This window comes from Typopeltis vanoorti, chromosome 3, assembly GCF_054136105.1.
Source record: "Typopeltis vanoorti isolate ZY-2024b chromosome 3, IOZ_Tvanoo_1.0, whole genome shotgun sequence".
Lineage (NCBI taxonomy): Eukaryota > Metazoa > Arthropoda > Arachnida > Uropygi > Thelyphonidae > Typopeltis > Typopeltis vanoorti.
Window position 1 is genome coordinate 131,818,437 of NC_143551.1, and position 17,354 is coordinate 131,835,790.

The 17,354-nt window shown below is 33.5% G+C and overlaps 1 protein-coding gene across 1 annotated transcript in view; it reads left to right on the plus strand.

The window, feature by feature from the left end:
- The window catches only part of LOC150108570 (sodium channel protein 1 brain-like), an 85,708-nt gene that overhangs the window by 20,784 nt on the left and 47,570 nt on the right, over positions 1-17,354 (plus strand). The window contains exons 8-11 of the mRNA XM_090416012.1: positions 378-522; positions 1,830-1,964; positions 3,657-4,025; positions 11,443-11,533. Coding sequence (XP_090272138.1) covers positions 378-522; positions 1,830-1,964; positions 3,657-4,025; positions 11,443-11,533 — 740 coding nt within the window. The remainder of the gene's footprint in view (positions 1-377; positions 523-1,829; positions 1,965-3,656; positions 4,026-11,442; positions 11,534-17,354) is intronic.

The following is a 17,354-nucleotide window of genomic DNA, read 5'->3' on the forward strand; positions in this document are numbered from 1 at the left end:
TAGCAAATGGCCCGCGGTCCAATTGAGTTTGAGACTCCTGGCTTAGACAGTATTATGTCGACCTGCAAAGTATGGCGCGCGTCAAAGGCTGTAAGCTCAGTGAATGTTGAGAATAGGACTTTGTGTTTATGTAACATTTTTGACCAAGAATGGCTTCTGGAATAAGATTTAAAGTATTAACATAAATTCACTAGACACTTTGCGTATAGATTCTGCAATGTTTTTCTAAAGTCTCCACCGCTAAATATCAAAATAATATTTGAAATGGAAATAATATTCGTCATAATTATATACTATTAGTAACGATTTAGGCTCTAGATTTCTTTAATCTGTGTCAGGAATTTCAGTTTTTAACCTTTTATTTGTTTGCTTTTTAGATCCTGCCCTATAAACTATACATGTCTCTCAGATATAGGCGAGAATCCTAATTTTGGCTACACGAATTTCGACTCTTATGGCTGGGCGATCCTTTCTACTTTTCAACTTATTACATTGGATTACTGGGAAGACGTTTACAATAAGGTATAATGTTCAGCATATTGTAAACCAGTATGATTTAAGTGATTGCTTTACAACGTTATCTTTATGAATTTCTTATGGAGAATGATTGTGCAGCATATGAATACGTTCATTAATAAAACATACACAATTGAATATTGAGAATCCTATCAAAGGATTGCTAGACTATGGCTTTATATTCTATTAAAGAATAAATTTAAAAAAAAAACTGGAGATGATGGAATAAAGTTATTTTGAAGGACGTTAATATCCGGAATTAAAATCATAATTTTAAATTCTTAAAATTGCAATATCTGATTATCTGCAATTAATGAGATATGTAACCGCTTTCTGCGTCCATTTCACAAGTGAAATGCCTATTGGATTTATTTCTTTCCATTAATATGAATATAACAATTCCTCTGTTTCAGCGGAATTTAATAAAACTTGACATTTGAAATTGTTACCTTCGTTTTAATAGAACCGTTTTCTTCTCGAAATTACATTAAACAATACAAAATAATAACTTTGTTCCTGAGGACTCGACAGAATTTAATGAAATTTCAATTATTTACCTCCAAAAGTCTTTTTACAAATATCTATATTCAGCATCGAGATTCGAAATTACAGCTGAACCTGAATCTACAATTCTGTATTCCGTTTTGTGCACGTCTTTATCCAGGCCGGCTTAATTTTCTAAATTTACTGCATTCAAAGATGCCATCTGGACAGAGGTTACTAGTAAGAATTAAAACAAAAGCATATGTGGGATTTTCCTGCTATTCTAACGAGATTAAACTTGGTTTTAATCCTATTTCCCAAGTTAGGACATTTCGAAATGGAAATAGTATTCAGTGTGAATATTTAATTGAGATATAATCTCTAACCCTAGGAGGGGGGGGAAGTCTATAACATAAAGATAAAATTAGTAGAATTTTAACAAATTAAAGATTACTGATAATAATAAAATTTAATATTAATTTCGTTGGATGGATCGCAGCAAGCAGCTTAAGAAAACTACAGCTTCAAAAAAGTTTATTGCATAAAATCATCAAGCGGTACAATCGTTTCCAATAGCTGATTAACACATATAATCAATATTGGAATTTTAAAATAAAATATTTCCATCAAATATGTCCGTGCTTCGTCTATTACAGGATCCCATGAGACATTGTTGCCAAGTTTTAATGTGGATTTTAGCGTATCTAATGAATATTATCTTACGACTGACAATTTTAAATATCGAAATAAAGTTATGTTTTTTTAAACAGTAAACAAACTACGTATGATTACGCTTATGGCATTCTCGCATTTTTTTTTTTTAATTTCAGGTAATCTCTGCTACAGGACCTGCCAGTATTCTTTATTTCATTCTCGTTGTATTTTTTGGTTCATTTTATTTAGTGAACTTGACTTTAGCAGTTGTTGCCATCGCATATCAGGAAGAAGCAGAAAGCACCTTAAAGGTAAGATTGAAAATATTACTTAAAGTTTGGAATTACTTTTGCTTCGAATTACACGCAAAACAATGAATTAGGAAATCTCTTATTTCAACAATTTCTTCTAGACTTTTCCGTATCATGTAGAATAAATTATATTTATTCTACATGATACGGAAAAGTATCACTATACTTTTATTACTTTTATACTATTTTGTAATACTTTTATTACAAAACAAAAGTTTGAAAATAAATAAATACAAAATGCGAACGTTTATTATTTGGAATTAAAGCATAATTTAGAAATAAATCACGTAATAATAGATTTTGGATTTCGGTTCAATATAAAAATATATAATTGTTCGACAAACAAATCAGCAAATCAAACACGAATTAAACTATAGAGAAGATATCATAGCTATAATTCTTAAACAGCAATTAATATGATTTGGACACCTCCAAAGAATGTCCTTTCAAAGATTTCCAAATATAGTCTTGAATGGAAACATTGGAGGAACATGATCAAGAGATAGACCAAAGAGAACTTGGTAGTCTTTCAACAGAAATGGACAGAGATAGAACCAGATAGCAAAGATCTGCATATATATATATATATATATATATATATATATATATATATATATATATATATATATATATATATATATATATATATATATATATATATATATATATATATATATATATATATATATATATATATATTTCACATTCCGCAAACTCTAACCTCGAAGAACGGCCATACCAAATTCATTGGGACCGCACAACCAATTTATATATCTACAAGGATGAATTTGAAAGACATATTATAGAATCAAAAGAAATAGTTCTGGACCCTTCACACTTGAACAACAATCTAAGCTACAATTTGCCTGATTCCCATAGCGCAGTAATCCAATACTGGCGATCTAAAATTAGCTGTCACACACATTCAACTCATGCCAACAGTAGCACGCGGTCACCTATTCAAATATGACTGTTACTATTCTGCTTCTTTTTATTAAGCTGGAAAGTCCATGTTTTTTACCTTGTTATTTCTATAAGTCTTATGTTATTTCTTACTCACCTGAAGAAGTTGGAATACCGATGAAACTGGTCGTGATTTATTAAAGGTTTTTCTGTTATTCTTTCTCGGGTTCTAGTCAGTTAAATTTTAATCTTATATATATATATATATATATATATATATATATATATATATATATATATATATATATATATATATATATATATATATGTTCAAGATACCAAGCAATTTTATAAACTTGGTTTTAATCCTATTTCCGAAGTAAGCAAACAGACAAGTAAGTAAAGTTTGCGCCTGAACATAGTTCAGGTCTGAGGCAACTCGTGGTAAAGGTGAAGTAAGCTCTGATCACTTTCCCTTAGTATCTCCCCTAATGCAAAGCACATCCCCTTGCGGAGATGTATGATGTTATGCATTAAATGAAAGGGCCACTACCCAGACCGATTTCGACCTTTATTGAGGTCTTATCAGTGAGAGCCAGACCCAGAGATGCCAAGGTTGAAATAATGCAGAATTTATAAATTTTACTTAAACAACTTTCCACAAGGTGCTTTGACCTTATATATATATATATATATATTCTTTCTACTGGCTAATGTCTTCTTTCTTTTCTGTACATTAGAGGTTAAGTGAGTTTATATATTCGATAACATAATTTTTGTTTCTTATAGGAAAAGGACAAAGTAAAGAAAATAACAGGAGGATTTTTTCAGTTATCAAAAGTAATGAGCAAGATGAAAGCCAGAATGAGAGCGCTAACTCCTCAGTTCCGTCGAGTGAGGCCAAGCAAATTAAGTTCTTCATCGGGAGAGGTGATCGTATCCAGAGCTTCTTCATCCAGGACCTCACCTAATTTCCAGGAAGGAAGCAGCAGAGACAGAATCGGTAACAGTGAAGATAGAGATCCTCATCCATTGTGCATGGCTCCAGATATTGTTATTAGCACTGTCGAAAGACTTCCCATGACACGTAAATGTATCACCGGATCAGTTAGTGGAACCGGAATAGATCCATCTCGTGATGGAACACCAAGATCCTTGGTAAGTTAAAACACACTGAGTTTCATTTTACCTTTTTTTTTTCATGTGAATCCCACTCGCTAAAGGTTGGGAACCTATTATACATCGGAAAAACTGCTTTCCCGGCCAAACATGGAACGTTTTCAAAAGCCACTTCAGACACCTCTAATAAACAGACCATTAGTCTAAATACCGGCGATAAAAATCATTTACCACATAACACATTCATCAAGATCCAGGCTCACAGTGGAATTAGAGCTTACAACCTGTTGGTCAAAGGGCAGAGATGCTATCCACTCGGCTAACCAAGGCGAGTGAATAACGTCTCCACTCTGGTTGACGGGTTTGTCAGAAATATAGAGAAAAACAGAATACTAATGAAATGATATTTCTTACTCTTTCAACAACGAATGCTTCAAAGACTGCTTAAACTATGGGTGATGTTCAGAGCAATTTACCCAGTATTGCAATGTGGGAATTACTATAATGTCAAAATAATAATAGTAATAAAAAAAAAAATAAAATAATAATTAATAAATAAATAATAAAAATAAAAATAAATAGATATTACTGTGTCAAAAAACTGCAATGTTACAAGCTCCTCACGTATACTGTTATTAATTAAACTGACCAATTTTGTAACCTAAGACAGATATACATTAGCGAACAAATTAATCCGAACATTTATATTTTAAAGGAAAGTTTTAATTTCACAAGAAAATAAGTACAAAAATTAAACTTCAACTGTACCTAATAATTTATATGTGCTACTCTGTTCCGAAGTTCATTAATTCTCTTAGGCATGAAAAATCTACCAATAGAACACATTTTTCTTATATGTGCATCTCGAAACTATACTTTTTATAATGGATTGTATTAAGTTATCCTTTGTACCACAATTTAGTTTTCCAAGTCTATTTTTTTCACTATGGCCCACAACTTTTCTATTGGGCTAATGTAAGGAAAGTTACCTGGCCATTGAAGCAATTGGATGTTGTGATTTTTGCGGAACTCGTTTTCACTTTTTTTTTTGAAGTGTGGCATGGAGCGAGATCCTGTTGGAAGATGTGTTCTTTGTCTTTCTGGATCTATGAGACCACTCTTTTCTCCAATATTTTTCATGGATTGGTCACTTTTCATCACACCATCAACAGGTACAAGTGATCCTGGACGGTCATGTGTAAAACAATCCCAGAACATCCTTTTATCTGAGCGTTTAGGAGCTTGTTGAATGTGGGCAGGAGAAGTCTTCTCAGCCGCTGATTTGCGAACACAGGGTACTCGCTCTCCTTGGACAAAGAAATGGCTCTTATCTGAGAATATGACCTTATTCCACTTCTCAACAGTCCAATTTGTACACTTTTGTCCACTCGAGAATCTTTTTCTGCATAGCCTTCGTCAACAGTTGTTTCTTTTTTAGTCTGTGGGCAGTCCTCTCAGCTTCCAATAGTCATCGACGAACTGTCATGTCAGAAACATTAATCCTACCAGCTGCCAAGTCTATTTAAGTTTACAGCAAACAATCTTGGATTAATTTTGCTTTTCCTAACTACTAAATGTCCGCGCGGTTAGCCTAGTGGCTTTGCGCTTCGCAACCATATGCCTGGGGAAGGAGTGTCCTAGGTTCGATTCCCGTCGGAGACGTGAGGAGCTGAAGGATCTTCCTCAGCCATAGCCAAGTTAGCCGGTCTTGGGCGCGGGCAGTAGGGTTTTTTCCGCCAGTTTATCTGGTGTTTTTCATCCCGCAAGCAGGCAAACCGGCCCCTTGAACACACAGGGATACAGCCAAGAATACCTTGAGGCATAGGAGTGACCATTCTATCCTCGTATTTCGGTTACGAAATCCAAACATGCTTGGAAGGTTGTGGGCCTTAAAGGCCTGTTAAAACCAGTGGGATATAACTACTAAATGAACTTCAGTAAGTGTAGTTTAACGTTTTGAACGTTTTTTCACTTGGTTATACTATAAATTAAAGATACCAAGAAATTATATAATTGGTTTAATCCTTTATCCAAGTGTAAGCAAACGAAGTTTGCGCCTGAAGTATTTTCAGGACTGGGGCAATTGATGGTAAAGGTGGTATGACTTCACATCACTTGCCTTAGTATCCCATAATGCAAAGGACATCTCCTTGCGGACATGTATAATGCTATGCATTATGGGAAGGGTCCGCAAGGAGATGTGTTTTGTGGGACATTAAGGCAAGTGATGTGAAGTCTTAGCTTCCTGATACGAGTTGCTCCAGTCCTGAAAATACTTCAGACGCAAACTTTGTTTGCATACACTTGGATAAAGAATTAAATCAAGTATATAATTTCTTGGTATATTTAACTGGTAGTTTAACTTTTTCGCCTACATTTTCCTTTTCTGTCTGAGAAAAGGTACCTGTCTCCCTAAACTCTTTAAAATCATATTAACAGTAATATGATTTTAAAACCAACCCCACACTCATTGCCAATTTGTCTTTGAGTCATGGATGTGTACTGATAAATAGTACATATTTTTGAACGCTTTCTTAGAGACGTATGCATTTTATAGCTACACAAAATGAATAAAACAAACACTATGAATGTCAACTTGTTTACGCTATTAAAAGCACACAACACTATTAATTAATTTTGTAGAGACAGTTAAAACACTCAGCATTCAACCAAAATAGTGAACATAAATTAAAAATTATTGCAAACCGAAACAAAAACAAACTAAAACCAAAAACATGACGAAAATTCAGCTTGTTCGGATTAATTTGTTCGCTATTGTATCTATTTATGCAAAATGCTGAGAGTGCTTCATATAACTTCATAAGTATAAATAAACACTGGATATCAAGCAGAACATTAATCTATATGAAAGGTGGAAACTACTCACTTAGTGATGCTCTCATACAATAAGTTTCCAAAGTATACAAGAGCCTTGATTCAAGAATATCACGAAATAATCTTTCATAATTTATGATTATACTAAGGAAACGTAATCTAATTGGTTCTTCTAAGTTAGGATATGTTAACATACAAAGAACTTTGTCTTCAATACTTTGAACAAGTCACCGTAACATTCATCTTCAAATAAATGCACGTTCTTTTCCTAAACAGCAATCCTCTAAAAGTTATATTAATAAATAAAACATGTACTTCGAAATCCGATTGTGCCATTCATAATTTTATTATTTTTTAGATTTCTTAATTATAATATTTGATCTAAATAAATAATGTTCTTGCACTGTCGAAATAGTGTTTCTAGCAATATATCACTCCTATCTAACGTGATAATAATTACGTTTCTAAAAAAAAAAGTAATTAAGTTTGTAAATAATATTTTGGGGATATTTTTAATTTTTCGGTTACTAAAACATTGAAAATATTCGCATAATTTATTATTGTAACGAATATTTTCATTATTTTAAATGTAGCAAGTATCCGTATCATCCTTGACATATTTGAGTTTCCCAAATATCTCAAGAATGATACTGATTATAATGTAAAGAGAGAAGGCATCGTTGCATTGTCTTTTCTGAATAATAAATATGTAAGTATGCAATGTTTTTCTGCTGTAAGAAACGTAGAGCTTTAAGAAACGTTAGAATAGTGTCTGACAAAGAAACATTTCTGTAAATGTCTTTTGAATGGTCCTCATTCAAGATACGCGACACTTCAACCTAGTTTTTAGTTAAAAGCGACGAACTGAAATATAAGTACCTCGTTCCATAACTGTAAATGGATTAATATGCCAGGATGTGTTCCAAAATTAGGAAGAACGACTTCTGTCTGATGCAACTTGATCTGCTAGTATAACGGTCGATTTATTAAAACCAGAAGATTCCTTACAGCCTTATGCGAGGTGTACAACACGGATAAAATATTTAAAATTGAGGTCTACTCGTAATTTATTGTCAGAAAGTTTCTTAATGATAAATTATTATTTGATAAATGAATATGAATTACATAAAGTTTGCAATTTCCAAGCTGTTCATACTAGAGCAGAGCTTCTCAAATAGAAGCCTGAGGTCCACTTCGGGTCCTAGGTTGATTGAAATGGCCGGCCAAGTACTAGCTGAATATGGAAATTGCGGAAATGCAAAATTTAATATGAATTAGTTTTTACAGAAGTTATTTTGAATATCTCACCAAGCTAAGAACTGCTGAGTTGTAGTAATTACTGATATTACCTAGAGCTATGCATTTCTCTCGTTTCATGAGGAAAGTTGCTTCCTTAGAGCTGATATCGACACGGTTGCCAATGTAATAATTTTATAATTCAATATAAATGTATGAAATCCAATTATTATTACAGTACAGTACAGTAGCTTTAAAAAAAACGGAAAATTTGTTTTATAATTCCTGAATTTGTGTTATTTATACGGTAGCTGCTTTTAAAAATATGTTCATATAAATGTTGATGATTGGTAGTAGAGGTTCGGTGTAGAGGTGGAGACGGAGAGTTGTACAATAGGTATCCTCCCGCGATGAGTCTTCGGGCTCGTTGGAGGTGTCACGAATAATAAATGAAAAAAAACGAATTACACTTTTTTTTAAAATAAAAAAAAAAACATCATGGACGCAACCAAAAATTTTTCTTGGATCGTACCAAATTTTATACATTAATGTTTATCGCGCACACACACATTGAAATTTTATGGTTTTCGTCAAATGAAATCATGCAGAATTAATGTACAGAGTGTCATAAATATGTTACAGAACATCTTATCAATGCAATTTCCTGCTTCTTTTAATTCTTCGATGGTATCCTCAATATTTTCTATTACATCTGTTATTTTAAATGATAGAGGTCAGGGGCAGATTAAGCCAACTGGGGAGCCCTTGCGGTAAAATTTATGGGGTTCCTAAAATTTATATACTTTGAAAAGTTGACATTTCTCTCTTACAACCTGGTATACTTCTTTGGCAGTATTGAATTTGTTTTTATATTCTTTTACAAATGGTAGAAACTGTTCCAATTCATCATCAAAATGCGTATAATGTCTATATCGTTTTTATAGATCTCTTTTAATTTTTCCACAGAGCTCGGGGGCCCTTGGCAGCCGCCAGATCTGACACCCGCTTGATCCGCCTCTGTCAGAGGTATTTTACTTGGTACAAATACACATGAAAATCATTACTAATTAGAGACTAAATCCTGAAGTTTTTATACAGTTTCATTTGTGCTCTGAGTGCAAAACTGTGTTCGCAGCAGGATTCAATTATTTCTAATCAAGCTGCCAATGCTTTGAACAATTCAATTATGATTCATACTTTTTCATCCAGCGCGCAGGGCGAATATTTTCTAAACATTCTTTGTAAGAAGATAGGCACAAATCTCCTTGAAAGACGTCTGCCTTTTGATATAGTCATAAAAGAATAGCATTTTCAATTATACCCGCGCAATTTCTAATTTCTCTTATTTGGCAAACATTTGAAATTGCAAGAGCCTGATTGGCCGAGTGGTTCGAGTATCCGCTCTCCAACCAGCAGGCTGCCAGTTCGAATGCAGCCATAGGAATGGATATACGGATGTGTCTTTAAGTGATGGATGGATATCATCGCCCTATGTGAGACCACCTATTTGCTTATTTAAAGGGCCCAAATGGCTTGAAAAAAGTTCCATGGTAAAAGAAAAATTAATAAACATGAAAAATAATTCTTACATAATCCGTGGTGCTAATGTACTATAGGTTTATAATATTTCGTGGGCGAAAAAAAAAAATATGAGGCGCATCCTTGAATAGGATTATGATACTTTTCTAAAAGTTTAGGTGGCAAACTTCCTCTACTAAATTTCCTCGATATTGTTGCTGCACTATTTCAATCACATACACCTCTCAATTATAAACCAGCATCTGCTAAAAAAAACGAGTTTTTGCCAAATCTTCTTTACCAGTAGATGTTACAGAAACATGTTGCGAAAAATCCTTCGCAATTTTAATTTTTTCTTCATGTACATGAACAGATCTAACGCGAACAAGGAATTGTTCTTTCAGCATTTGCTTCATCGACTATAAAACTACGAATCTTCTTTTTTTTTAATTATCGTTTCAATAGCTTTGTGAAAAAAAATCATTACAACAGTTAACTACTTCATGTTTGACTTTCCAAGAAATATACAATTAAGAAGCGCAAGTTTCTAAATAATTTTAAAACATTTCTAACATCAATCTTAAACTATAATAAATTAAAGTCCCCTCCTCCTCCTGTTTTTTTTTTTTTTTGCTCTTCTAAAGAATCAGTAAATCAACCTGTGTTTCGATGTCCTCTTAATGGCATGCGACTTCTGCTGCAAAATATTATGCTTTTTATTTCAGGAACTCTTCTTCATCTATCATTACAATTATTAATGATTTCATTTTTTTCAAATTATTTCATTTTCAAAAAATGAAATAATTAACTTGAATGATTTTCACGTTAATTATTTCATTTTTTGACTCTTTTGTTTTTTCGCCTTTTGATTTTTGTTAGATATTACCCATGGCGGATCCTATCCATCATATCAATCAGGTCACATAGTTTAAAATTTTCGGTATTTTGTTTCGTGATGCTTTTTTAAAACATTTCGCAAGCCTTTCTCCAATGTCAAAACAGTTCAAGTAACAAAATGATTGTGATTCATAGATTATCCAAGAAACTGATTAAAATAATACACAAAAAATATTTCCGATATAGGCCTTTTTTTTTTTCAATAAGGAAATTCACAAAGCTAGTCAACTGAATTTGCGCTTTTTATTTTTTCCATACACCGTGGGAGGGAAAGTATAACTCCTAATACGTTGATGGTTTTTTTTCCATCACTTAAACATTTATCACCAGAATTATCAATATCATGATGATTACTTGATTAAGTATATTGTTTCTATAATTTTGTCGCTATAAATCTGTTTGAATCATTTTGAATCATCTGCACAGGTTTTCTTGGAAAAATTGTCAAGAATGGATGATAGTTCTTGTTTTCGTTTGTTTATTTTCTAAATAATTAAGAGGTTATTATTAATTGATTTTTAATAATCCATTAAAAAGTTACTGCTACAGTCTGAATTTCTGCTAAAATAAAAGTAATAATAGACTGAAAGTTAAAGTCTCTAATTTCATTTTTATTCTGTGGAGTGTGGTTCTATTTTAAGCACAATTATGAACTAAACACCGGATGAGTAAACGCTGAAAATTTTGAACGTATTGTATCCAATCTCTTCTTTGCTCCTCCAATCACATTTGCTATATAGCGACAACTGACGCAACCAATTCCCTTCTTCAGTGACTTCTAATAACATCTTATACAACTACGGTGGTTTACGCATCCCCCCCCCCGCCTTTTTTGATAAATGCGGGGTGGGGACCTGTGCATGAAAAAGGTTCTGTGCGAGTGATTTGTTGGCATATATCTTAATTTCAAATTTTCATGCCTTAAAGATGTCTCTCTCTAAATTCTTTATATCCTTAATTTCTGCTCCAGGTACCCTCAGATGATGTCGAGATGGGAATGAAGGATTCTGCTGGTCGTAAAGCTCGATGGTTTCATTGCTGTAACCAGAACACACCCTGTGGTGAGTAGGGCTTTTGCTAAGTTAATTGACATTTTAGGGTTAATTTGATCGCTAACTTTACTTTTTAATCAGTAAAGTTAGCGATCAAATCCAATAATCTTATGAAATATTTAAAAGAAATATTTCATAAGATTATTGGAAGAATATTTTCAGGCATTAGTTGCCTATTCAGGTACATTTCCCGAAATTTATAAGGCACCTATTAGATTTTGATTTGTCCGTCCGCACTCATGTTCCTAGACTCTTCCTATTGAAATTTGGTATTTTGGAGCTTTTTTTGAGGTACAATCAGAAAACTAAAAAAGCCTTTTTTGAAGCTTTTTTTAGTTTTTGTTTTCCATTTTTTTTAACCATTCACAGTGCCAAACGAGGTGAAATTATGCGCTGGGGTTGGGGTAGGAAAGTTCTGATAAACATCTCGAACATAAATGATATTAAAGTAAATGATTATAACCACAAGAAAGAACATATGAGGATACCAGTAGCATACCTTCATAACTCTTCTACTAGTATGTTCTTTTTGGTGGTTATATCAGTTGCTTTAATGTCATTTTTGTTCTAGGTGTCTATCAGAACTTATTATATATATATATTATATATATATAATATTATATATATATATATATATATATATATAATATTATATATATATATATATATAAACCGAAAAATTCGAAAATTAATGACAATGCACCATGCCCTTAATCCTCGCAGTGACATTGATAGACTCTATCAATCACATAAAAAAGGAGCAGAGGATTGCTACAAGTAAAGCAAATTGTTGAAGAAGAAAAAACGAAATCTGAGTGATTATCTGCAGCAAACAATGGAAAAATTTCTAATTGAGGTAAGAAAAGAGGATTTATTTAAACCCATGGAGACAAATTGGAGTACAAGACCGACCAAGTAAAAGTGAGAACCGAAAGATGGAAAAATAAAGCATTGCATGGAAAATACCTTCACGGCATAGAGGACAGCAACTTGACCTGCCAATGGTGGAGAAATGGAGCACTAAAGAAAGAAACAGAATCGGTAATTTTTGCAGCACAAGGAGAGGCCATTAAAACCAATGTTATGAAGGCAAAAATACAAAAAAATTCAAGAAGACGGTAAATGCAGATTGTGCAAGGAGAAGGAAGAAACTGTAGACCACATTATAAGTGGGTGCAACAAAATCGCACAAACTGAGTAATGTGGCTAAACCGTAAAAGGCGCGGTAATGTGGCTAAGATAATTCACTGGCATTTATGTAAAACGTACGGGTTTAAAGCATCTCAAAACTATTGGAAGCATAAAGTTGACCAAAAGTTGATGAAAAAACTAAAATACTCTGGGATTTCAAAATCCAGACAAACTAATGCTTGGAATGTAATACACCCGATATAACAGTGATTGAAAAAGGTGAAAACAAGAGTATTCAATTTATCGAATATCAGCCAGTGCTTTCGGCTCCATCCCCAAAACACTGAAAAAACATTTAGAAGCACTCGAGTTAAATGTATTAAAAACCGGACAGTTGCAAAAGGCCTCTTGCGGCACAGCATTCATATTCAGAAGATATTTCCACAACTCATAGGCCCTTGGGGTAGGGCTCGAATTAGTGGATTATAACCAGCCTTTTACTTAAGGCTGAGGAAGCAAATCAAGCTTGGGTGAATATTATTTATATCATCATCATCATCAGCCATTATCGATCCACTGCTGGATGAAGGCCTGTCCAAGATTACTCCAACACTCTCTGTCCATGGCTTTCCTATATATATACATATATATATATATAAGGGTTACCAAGTAATTTTATAAACTTGGTTATTTTACTCCTAATTCCAAGTAAGCAAACAGTTAAGTTGGTGCCTGAATGTAGTTCAAGTCTAAAGGTGGTGCAACACTAGGGCAACTCATTGTAAAGGTGGATAAAGCTCTGATCACTATTCTTAGTATTTTCCATAATGTAAAGCACATCTCACTAAGAGATGTATACTGCAATGCATTATGGGTGGGGTCACTACCCAGACCGGTTTCAACCTTTTTTGAGGTCTCCTTAGTGAGTAGCTAGACCCTAAATACCAAGGTTCTTATAGTCCTTATATAAGGACTGGCTTAAAGGGGAAAAGCAAGAATGCTTTTCATGTTCCCCGTTATCTGTAGAGGGCAGTGTAGGGATAAGGTGTTATTGAGCTATTAAAGCTCTGATCATGGCAGGAGGTAACAGCAATAACCGAGCCTCAGTTAAAACTTCATTGGCTACAGCATTGCCATCCATTACCCTTCAAGGGTATTAATCACCGCATCTCACGGTCTATTCAACACCAGAATTCCAACCATACCAAGGTTTTAGTAATACAATGCCTTATCAACTTTACCTATACAAGTTGCTGCAAGATGTTTTTATTTTGAATAAGAATCTCTGGAGGAGATTTAGATGTAAATAAGTTTTTTTACCTTGGGAATAATGTATATTAGGGTTACCAAGTAATTTTATAAACTTGGTTATTTTACTCCTATTCCCAAGTAAGCAAACAGTTAAGTTTGCGTTCAAGTCTAATGGTGGTGCAACACCGGGGCAACTCATTAAAAAAATATTATTTACATCCATATCTCCTCCAGAGATTCTTATTCAAAATAAAAACACCTTTTAGCAACTTGTATAGGTAAAGTTGATAAGGCTCTGTATTACTAAAACCTTGGTATTTAGGGTCTAGCTACTCACTGAGGAGACCTCAAAAAAGGTTGAAACCGGTCTGGGTAGTGACCCCACCCATAATGTATTGCAGTATACATCTCTTAGTGAGATGTGCTTTACATTATGGAAAATACTAAGAATAGTGATCAGAGCTTACTAGACGACAGGAATATCACCAATTATTGGTCCTAGACTAGTTGATGAATCATTCTTTTATTATTATTATTATTATTATTATTATTATTATTATTATTATTATTATTATTATTATTATTATTAGAGGGTGCTGTGTAGGCATACGAATGGGCGCACGGTGATACCGCTGTCCCCGTTTTTTATAGCTTTAAAGTAGTTCCAACTCCTGTTTTTAATTTCAAAGTGTTCTCAAGTAACTCTAACAGTCATGCTGAAGACAGTGATATAAAATTCACCGAAATCGGCTAAGAAGAAACCAAATTTTGAAGTGTTGAAAAGTGAACAGAGAGGACCATGGTCAACAACGAGCGAAGAACAAAGGACGTCGCAATCTTTACAATCACGCCACAATTTCTCAAGGGAAGAAAGGTGAGTCATGAAGTGTATCAAATGCCTGGAGGATTTATCGTCCGACGGAAATCAAATAACCTGTACAAAATGCAGTAGAATTCTACACTTAAAATGTGGCGGCTTTTCAGAAACAACCTGGCAACGTAAAACCAATGCAACACGCGAGGAATGGAAGTGTGTGATCTGCAGGAGGAACAAAGAAACGCACCTAAGGCACCACTAATGATGCAGCCGATTATACCGGAGGCAACATCAGATGACGAACTGAACAGACAAAAAAAATGTAGGTGAGTCCTATAATTTCAACTCTTTAAATATACTAATAGAAAACGGTCTAGAGACTATAAAAGCCAGCTTGGTAGAAGCTGGCTTTTATAGTGGAAGAACTCTTCGACAAACAGAACGAACAAATAATAAAAAAATCTAGCGAATATGAAGATTTGGTTAAAAATAATTTAGCAGTGATAGAAGTGTTGCAAATGGTTAAAGACATAAAAATCAGCATTAATACATTATGGTAGGCAACACAATTTGATGAAAGAAACATCCGAACTCCATCAAGAACTTCATTCTCTAAAACTACAATACTAATGCTTAAATCAGCAACAGCATAAAGAAGATCTCATCATAAATGGTCTGCCTGAAACTACACCTACAGAAAACCTCAGAGACGTAGTTTTCAAATTAGGCCATGAAATTGACATACCCCTACAGCTTAACGACATTCAGACCGTAAATCGGATTCCTAGGAAGAACAAAAAACAAGGCTTGCCACGACCTGCACCAGTCATAGTTCATCTTACAAGCAAGTCCACAAGAGACAATCTCATAAAAGCCAGCAGACAGAAAAAACCAGTTGCCAAGGACTTGAATGCATTGCAAGACAACACACCAATCTTCCTATCCAAATATTTAACGCCGTTCAACCAGAATCTGTTGTACCAAGCAAGAATAGCAAAAACAGAAAAAATTACCAATTTTTGTGGATCAGAGATGCCAAGATATTCTTGAGGAAGTCACAAACTTCAAAACCGATACAAATTAAAAGCTCAGAAGACATAGAAAGGCTGCCACCGTGAAAAAAATCTCCTAATTTGTTCAAAAAGAAGACCACAATAAAAATGAATGTGAACCACCAAGACAATCGCAATAACACCAGAACATACCGGCAATTTCACTTTGATCAGCCCTTTCAGATCATTCATTTGACCTCCCAAACATCAGCCTACTTCCAACACAGCAATCAAATCAATAAAAAATAAATAAATATATCTAACCGGTGTCATCCTCAGATAAGCTCATTAAAAAGTTTCGAGGATGCAACATTACATCTCAATCATAAATCAAAATTAATACAACAAAAATTCTTATTATTTTTATTATTATTATTGTTGTTGTTGTTTTATTATTATTATTGTCAAAAAAAGTTTTATTGGCCAAGCGATTGAGAGTGATAACAATAATTTTCCTATAGATAGATGAAATTTAATAACTTTATTTTATTTTATTAATTTATTTCTTTTATTTATACCGAGCGATGAAAATTTTTTTCTTTTATTTCTTTATACCGAGCGATGAAATCATCTTTCACACAATTCAGGATCTTTATTAAAATTTATTGAGTCATTTCAATTTGGTTCCAATACGACCATTATAATGACAAAACTAGGGCAAACCAAAAAATTCTTCGATAACATTATATCACTATGCAGGAACAGGATAACAAAACGTATCATTGTCTACATGTCCACACTTGTTTAAATCCAATTTAAATAATTATGTATAAATTAGTTCCCTCCCTCCCTTTCAAAATCATAATAGAAATTAAATATAAAATAAACTATCTACTACTTTATATTTAAGTAACTTAATGGTTGCACTTGTTTGACAACTCGTATAGCAGAGTATGTAAGTTCTTTTCGCTATACCCTTTGGTATTTATTTGGTCTAGCTACTCACTGATGAAGCCTCAAAAAAGGCTGAAACCGGTCTGGATAGTGACCTCCCACCATAATGTAATAACAGCATACATTTCCTAGGAAATGTGTTTTTACATTATGGAAAATACCAAGATTAGCGATCAGAACTTTCCCCACCTTTGCAATGAGTTGCCTAAGATTGTACTACGTACTAGGACTACTTGCATTAGCTCACGCTAGTAATCGCCGATACTTTTATAGTTTACTATATTCGGCATGAAACTCTCTGATTCCAATCTTTGAGTTTCTTATTCGGTTTTAAAACAATGTGGGATTTAATATCCCCTTAATTTGAATAATGTTTACATCGCTGAAATGAAGCCTATTGGCTCTTTATATTTAAGTAACTATCTACTACCTTCTAAACATCTACTGCCTTAAAAGATGTGAGCTTTTATTTCATGAACACTTGGGGAATTGTCATAAAATAATATTGTAAGCGCATCAATCTATGCAGTACAGAAAACGTTTGCGTTTACATGAAAAATAGTATAGTCCCAAGGGGCGAAAATCAAGAAGGTTTTGAATTTTGCCTCTGGAAATTAAATTATGATCCTGGAAAACGAACACGTTAGTAAGAGAGCGCATATATCGATATTACACAATAAGCTGG